Here is a 7,387-nt window from a genome sequence, read left to right as displayed (position 1 = left end):
GGCCGGGATCCCCTCAATCGTGACCAGTGACTGGGCGCCGAAGGCCCCAGGTCTGGGTTCACACCTCAGCCCCACCCCCGTCTCCTGGTACCTGCTTGACCTTGGCCATCACAGTCCAGCCCTGGCCTGTCTCCTCACTCCAAAGATGAGGATGGCAATCCTTCAAAGGCAACCGTCCCTCTCTTCCTCCACCCGCCCTGCCTACCGGCCGGGAAGCTTTTGCCCCAGAAGTGCTGGGGGTGGTTGCCTCGGTGGAGCTTACCTGAGGGCGAGGCCGGAAGGGGAGAATGGCCTCGCAGGTGACCCAGGTGTCACTGCCTTCAGCAAGCAGGTGAGCCTGGGGCGGGGGGGCTGTGCCTTCTGGGCCCCCCCTTGTGGGTTCAGGGCAGCCTCAACTCCACGCAGCTGGCCAGGTGCGGGGGGCGCACCCACCAACCTGTGGGTGCTGACGCTACGCATAGGGACGGACATTGTAGGAGGCCGGACCCTGGCCATCCTCTCCCCTCCAGCCTGGCCTGCTGACTCTTGCTTCCCAGGATTCCTATGAGCACGTTCCACATTAAGGTGACCTGCTTGTCCCGTTTGCCCGGGACATTTCTGGTTTTATCTCTGAAAGTCCCAGGTTCGGGAAAATTCTCAGTCCCAGGCAAACGGGGAAGGTTGTTTGCCCTATTTTCAGTTAAGTCAAGGGTCAAAGTGGTGGGTGGGGTGATGAGGGCCAGCACTGGCCTTAGAAATCCCGGTAAATCCTGACCTTGAGGTGCTGGGACGAACCAATGCAGAAATAGCCCACACAAGGTACCCAGCCCGCCCAGGGACCTCCCTGCTAACCTCGGCCTGCCCTCTGCTTCCCGCCCGCGCCCCGCGCCCAGCGCCCACACGCAACAGCCGACAGCCGTCTTTATAAGTATAGTTTTATTGAAAATAAAAAAGTCATGGTGCTGTCTTCCTCGTAAGTAGCATACAGCGCACCCCGACGCTGCCGGTACCAAAGTCCCAGCACAAAGTCCACATTCACGGCTAGCTGGCGGACGAGACCGCGTCGACTTGTGCACTTGCCCGTTGAGAGAACTCCCAGGGACAAGCGTCATCCCCCCGCACACGGCACACGGCACATGGCACACGGCACACGGCCAAGAAGGCAGACGTCGGGTATTTACACTCATGCATTGCACGTCTTGCACTACCGGGGCGGCTGGACTCACACGCGGTACGGATGCAGAGAGTACGGTGATTACACATATAGATATCTCTTTAAATATATATGTAACTATTTATAATATATATGTTTATATTTTTACACCTATTTGTCTTTCTTCCAAACACTTCCCTTAGAAGCTTCTCGGGAACACCTGAAACCTCTGGGAGACCCTACGTCTCACCGAGTTCCAAACTTGGGCTCAACTACGAGAAGGCTGGGAAAGATCTATTCGAGAGAACGGGGAGGAATGTGCACTTCATTCGCAGCCTCTGAGCTCCAACCGGCCTGAGGATCTCGGTCTGCGTTCAGGGGTTGGGGATTCATTTTAAGTCAAAGGTCTAAGCTCAGATGCTAGGCGGGCGTGGTCTTCAGTGCGATTCAGTCTCCTACGCTAAAAATCTGGCGGGACTCTTGCTGCCCACGAGATGCATCTTGCGAGTATCTGGTTCTGGGTCTCAGGGGTTGGTCCTCAGCGAATCCTTTTTAAAAACCGGTTTTCACCCACCAGGTGAGAAGAGGTTTCACAAACCCAACTGAGTGTACATTTATGCGCAAACTGGAGCCGGGTGTGCCAGTGGCTCAGGGAAGGGGCACAGGCCCCAAAGCATGATGATGGCTCAGCTGTGGTTCCTTGCCAGGGAGCCTCGCCTGGGGCTGAGGATTAGGCTAATGACAAAATTGGAGCCTCCTCAATTTAAGCCAAGGTCGGGTGGGTGGGACCCAGTGGGTGAGCGCGCAAGCTGCCGGCACTCCATGGTTCCTTAGACTGAAGTCTCCCCTCTGGCCGAAGTGGCCCTCTGATCACTCCCGAGCTTCCGACCAGCCAAGGCACAGGCATTTTCTCCTGGTGAAGCCCACAGCGTGTGTGTTCAGGGCCGAGGTCCTGCCCAGGTGTTGCTTGGGGTGCAGGCACGGGGTTCTGCAGGCGCCAGGAGGTTGCAGATTAGGATTAGGCTAATCGCAAACTCTGGGCCTCCAGTGGGGTAGAGTGTGCCCTGGGGCCAGGTCTGCGGGGTTTCCTACCCCTGCCCTGCCACTGACCCACATCCTCTGGTTTGTTTGTCACCTGGCTCTGCATTCCAAGAGCTCTGTAAAGTGCTCACCTGGCTGGGGGCAGGGGTGGCAACAGAGAAAGCCATCGCCAGCACTGTGCCCATGCCAAGGCGCACTGGGAAAGCCAGATCCAACTCCAAACCTCTAAGAAATCCTCAAACAGAAGGCAAAGAAGAAAAGAAAAGAACCCTCTGTGGGAGGGTGTGCCCCTGGCCTGTCCGCAGCCTGTACCCACTGACCCGGGGGTGGGACAATGACACACAGACACAATGACACACAGACATATCTGTGTGTGCTAGGATATTTAAAGGTTCTGCCCAAATGGGGACTGGTTTTCACGTCTGTCAGTCTTCCCTGGGTTTGAAAGCCTTACCTATAGCCCGAACACCTGCCAGAGAAGGACAGGGGGTTTAGGAGGCAGACCAAGTCCACCCAGCTACATCCCTACGCGGCTTGAGGGTGGAACCATTCAGTGCGCTGGTTCCTTTCGAGCAAGCGTGGGTGGTGGGGGAGCCACAGGGTCAGGAGTGTCCTCCTAATCTGCCAGGGCATGCAAGATCACAAGGCTGCTGTCTCCATGGACCCTCTGATGTGTCCCACGGGGCAGGTGGCCACCTGGGAGACAGGCCAGGTGGGCGAGGGTGGGTCCATTGGGTTTACCAAGCCTCGAGGGTTCCTCTCCTGCCATCCCGTTCATTCCCTCATCCTCCAACCGCCCTGGAGGGCTCAGCACTTTCACAGCATACGACCGCGGGAAGAGACATTTAGATCACCTCCTTCTAGGTGAGGCGGGGATTGGGTCTGAGTACCATGGGTCAGGCAGACTCGGCGCCAGCCTAGTACAGGGTGCCCGCGGTGGGTTTGGCACAGTGGTGGCCTCTGCCCAACTAAGGCAAGGCCTGGCTCACACGGATGCTTCAGTTCCTATGGGGTCAGGTGTGGGAATGAGTCTGAGAACAGGTGCAGTGGCCTCTGCCCTTGCCTGGGGGCTCCCAGCTTAGACTGCAGGGAGTCATTTTGCCCATGGAAGGCCAGACACCACCCCGCAGTGTACACGAGCCCCTTTGTCTGCTCGGGAGGGGATTCGCCGGCCGGGCTCGTAGCTCTCCATGGCGAGCAGTCGGGAGCCGAGGGCCCCTGCATCAGTGGGGACAGAAGGGAGAAGGCAGGCCCTGAAGACTGAAGACAATCACAGACGGGGTGGCAGACAGATGGATGGGAAGCACCTTTGAAAGGGGATGTCTGTCTCCTGGCTATGCCGATGGCTTCTGCTGGGAACGTCAACAGAGAAGCAGGTGGGCTTCCTGGGAGGAGGAGAGGGTTTCAGGAAGGGGAGTGGGCCCTGGACCACCTGTCTTTTTGGCAAAGGGGGAGGCCTCCCGCCCCAGCAAATAGCGGCCCCGCCTTCATCAGTGCGCGTGCTCTAGACAGCAGCCGCGGGCGGGTGGCAGGTCAGACGCCAGACAAGGAGGGGTGCGCAGGGTCTCGGGTGGGGAGGCTGCCCCGGTGCCGCATGCAGGGTCAGCCAGGCTCAGCCTGGTCCGAGCTGCCCCTGCCCGGGCAGACCAGAGGCGAGCCTGGGAAGAGGATTGTTTCTCCTTTGGGAGGCTCCAGGCCTGCAAGGCAATGAAGTCCTGGACAAGCCCAGTGTCAGCTCGTGTCCACCTGCTTTCCCATGTCCGCTACGCCACCAAGGTGTCCCTCTGGCTGGCAGGTCCAAGGCTCGCAGACTCACACCACCGCGTTGTTCACATCCACCCCTTTGCTGCTCTGCGAAGAGCTCATGGGATACTCAGCAACGCTGGTGCCGTTTTCGTCCTTTCTCAGTGGTTTCCTGGAAGGCGGGAGGAGGCAGGGAGGGAGGGGGGGAGGCAGGCGCATGGTTAGTTAACAGCGACTGTCAGGGCTGTGACCTCCCAGCTAGCGTCTGTGCTCTGTGAGTCCCAGGAAGCCACCAGGCTCTGTTCTGGGTTAGCATCCTTGCACTACTAGTCCCTGTGGAGTCAGTCAGAAGCTGGATGTGGCCTTAGCCAGGACGCCCATTTAATTTGTCATGAAAACCAGGTTGAGAGTGAAAAAGAACTTACAATAACAAGGCACGGACAACAGGCATGAATTGGGACTGTACTGAAAATTGGGACTGTACTGGGATGTATGGTCAGCCTCTGATTGAACTTTTTGGTTATGAGCAGAGAGATATGAATATTTGGGAGTGCAGACAGTTGGATTTTGCAATCTTGCCTCTGTGTGGTCAAAGGCAAATGGAAACTGATGAAGGGGTTGGTGGTAATGGTGACGGTAGTGGTGGTGGTGGTGGTGGTGGTGGTGGTGGTGGTGGTGGGGTGGTGATGATGGTATTGGTGGTGGTGATGATGGTGATGGTGGTGGTGATGGTGGTGATGCTGATGGTGGTGGTGATGATGGTCATGGTAGTGGTGATGATGGTGATAATAGTGATGATGGTGATGATGGTGATGATGACATTGATAGTGGTGATGATGGTCATGGTAGTGGTGATGGTGATGATGGTGATAGCGATAATAGTGGTGATCATGATGAGGGTGATGGTGGTGATGATGATGATAGTGGTGATGATGGTGATGATAGTGGGTCATGGTAGTGATGATGGTGATGGTGATAATAGTGGTGATGGTGATGATGGTGATGATGATGATAGTGGTGATGATGGTGATGGTAGCGATGATGGTGATGGTAGTGGTGATGGTGGTAGTGATGGTGATGGTAGTGATGACAGTGATGGTGGTGGTGATAATGACAGTGGTGGTGATGATAGTAATGGTGGTGGTGGTGATGGTAGTGATGATGGTGATGGTGATGATGGCAGTGGTGGTGGTAGAGGTGGTGGAGTGGTGATGATAGTGAGGGTAATGGTGATGGTGTGATGGTAATGGTGGTGAATGTCCAGACTAAATTAGCACACATCAGTGGTTCTTGAACACTTCACATTAAGCCATTTGAAGCTCATTCCAGAGGCCATGGAACCCCAAGAACCACTCTTCCTGTTCATACAGGGGATCGGGAGGGTTGGGAGGGTGGCTTTGAGAAGGCTCTTGCTTACTTGCTGAGGTCCTAGAATCACAGTGCTACTTTTTGGCCTGGCTCAAATCCCATTTCCTCCCTCAAGTCAGGCAGGAGGGCTCAAGCCCCCAGCCCGAGTGTCTACATCCTCCAGGTCTGGGCTGTACACTGTGTCGCCCAATCCCAGGCAACAACACTGCAGGCTCTTGGGTGGATCTGACCCCCATGGGCTGTAGCTCAAGGACCTCCCATGTCCCCAGGAGTGCCGGGGCTGAGCTGAGTGCTTAGCTGAACATCTATGCTGTTGTCAAGAGCCCAGGCATTGATTGCTTCTGCCTTCTCAAGTGTCCCCAGAGCGTCCCCAAAGCCATCGTGAGAAGGGCTGGTACTTGGTGACCAGTTTGATGGCTATGGGATAAAGCCCTGACGGAGTTAGTTGAGGGGAGGGAGGCATGTGATGGTTAGCAGTACTTCCACCGGTGGACTACCAGGCCTACTCAGAGACCACACCCCGAGCTCAAGCCCATTCACCAACTGTTCCCTTTGCTCTTGCAGCGGAAGTAGCTCACAAAACACATGAAGAAACCCAAGTGCCACTCATGCTGGGGGTCAAGCCCGGCCACTGTGGCTTCTTCTAGAAATGCAAGACGCAAACCCACTCTTCCTCCCATGGTGTGTCGTGCTCTGTGCAAAGTGCTCTCGGTCACACAGATTTCCTTGTCTTTTCACACAGTGGTCCCCTGAAGAGCTAGGCCTGGATTAGGAGATTCACTTCATGGGGAAACTGAGGCTTAGAGAGGGCTCTGATTTGCTCAAGGACCCCCAGATGGTTTGTGGTGGGGCGGGGACCTCCACCCATTACTGCCATGTCCTGGCCAGACATCTTCCCATGAAATCATCACGGGCTCTTGGGGCCGGCCGGCTGGGGCAGGCCTTCCTCCACCCTCTGCCTCGAGATTCCCAGAGGTTCTGCAGGGTCCTCCAGGAAGCCTGCCTGGTTTTGCTCTGACTCAGCATGCCCCACGCTACGCACTGACAAGCCCAGTTACGTAGGTGCTCAGAGATGCTTTCTGGAACCTTGTTTGTGACGGGCCCCGTGGGAAATGATGGGCTCTGCAGCCAAGCTCTGCACCTGGGCTTCTTCCTTCCTCTGTCCCCTGTCCCCCTTTCTGTCCTGATCGCCCCCTTCCAGGGAGCCTTGAGCAGCTCTGACACTGCTGTGTGGGCTTGGGTGGGCTTGTCGTCCCACCCCTAATTTGCACAGCATGGGCAGTGTGGGGGGCAGCATTTTCTCACAGTGAGGTCCTGCGCTGCCCCACAAGGCCCCTGAAGACTTCAGAGGGATAAATTTAGCATCAATATATTGGGAGGGGGGCGGCGATGGATATCAGCCTCAGGATTCCAGAAAATAGTAACAGGCAAAATACTCTGGGCCCAAGGCCACGCTGCATTTTTCCTGAATAAACATTAAACCTCAGGCTTAGGGCTAAAACATCTGACTACAACAGGGCCAGGTCACAGGAGATCCGGCTTAAGGGACTCCAGGGTGGATAATGCCGAAATGAGGAAGGCAGGGGTGGAGCTCCCATAGAAATGGGCAGAGCCCCGAGGGCTCAGCTTCCACCCTTCTTAGGGTGAGTTAGGAATTAGTAGGGTCCCTTCCGGCAGGAGAAGAGGAAGAAGCCAGGCTGCTGGCTGTGAGACCCCTTTTTACTCTGAGGGGCGGGGTCCCTGGGGGAAGAGGTGGCCAAGGAGGGCTGGGCAGGAGCAAGCCTGGCGGGAGGGCACCTGGGGCCAGGGCAAGGTGGGCAGTATCTGCAAAGGAGGCAGGAGCGGGGCAGAGAAGGCCGCTTTGGCCGGCACTGCCCCTGATGGGAACATTCCACCACCTGCACATGGGGAGGGGGCAGGGTGGCATCTGAGGGCTCTCCTGAGAAGTAGACTTTGTCTGTCCCACCACCAGAGCCGAGTTCCTGCCACTCTGCTCCCAAGGCTGCTGCTGAGTCCACTCCCGAAGCCATTCCGAGATCCCCTGGAGCGGAAGCTGGATTTTACCCAGAGCGGAAGGTGGCACGGCTCTGCAGGGTGACGTTG

The 7,387-nt window shown here is 56.6% G+C and overlaps 1 protein-coding gene across 1 annotated transcript in view; it reads right to left on the bottom strand.

The window, feature by feature from the left end:
• Window positions 1-897: 897 nt before the first annotated feature.
• PRIMA1 (proline rich membrane anchor 1) overlaps window positions 898-7,387 on the bottom strand; it is a 59,509-nt gene continuing 53,019 nt past the window's right edge. Inside the window, exon 4 of the mRNA XM_012738606.2 lies at window positions 898-4,088. Within this exon, the coding sequence (XP_012594060.1) occupies window positions 3,986-4,088 (103 nt within the window). The 3' untranslated portion in view covers window positions 898-3,985. The remainder of the gene's footprint in view (window positions 4,089-7,387) is intronic.

The sequence above is a fragment of the Microcebus murinus genome, chromosome 6 (assembly GCF_040939455.1).
Source record: "Microcebus murinus isolate Inina chromosome 6, M.murinus_Inina_mat1.0, whole genome shotgun sequence".
In the NCBI taxonomy this organism is placed as follows: Eukaryota; Metazoa; Chordata; class Mammalia; order Primates; family Cheirogaleidae; genus Microcebus; species Microcebus murinus.
The sequence above is the reverse complement of the archived record's forward strand: the minus strand, read 5'-3'. Positions and strand labels throughout refer to the sequence as shown.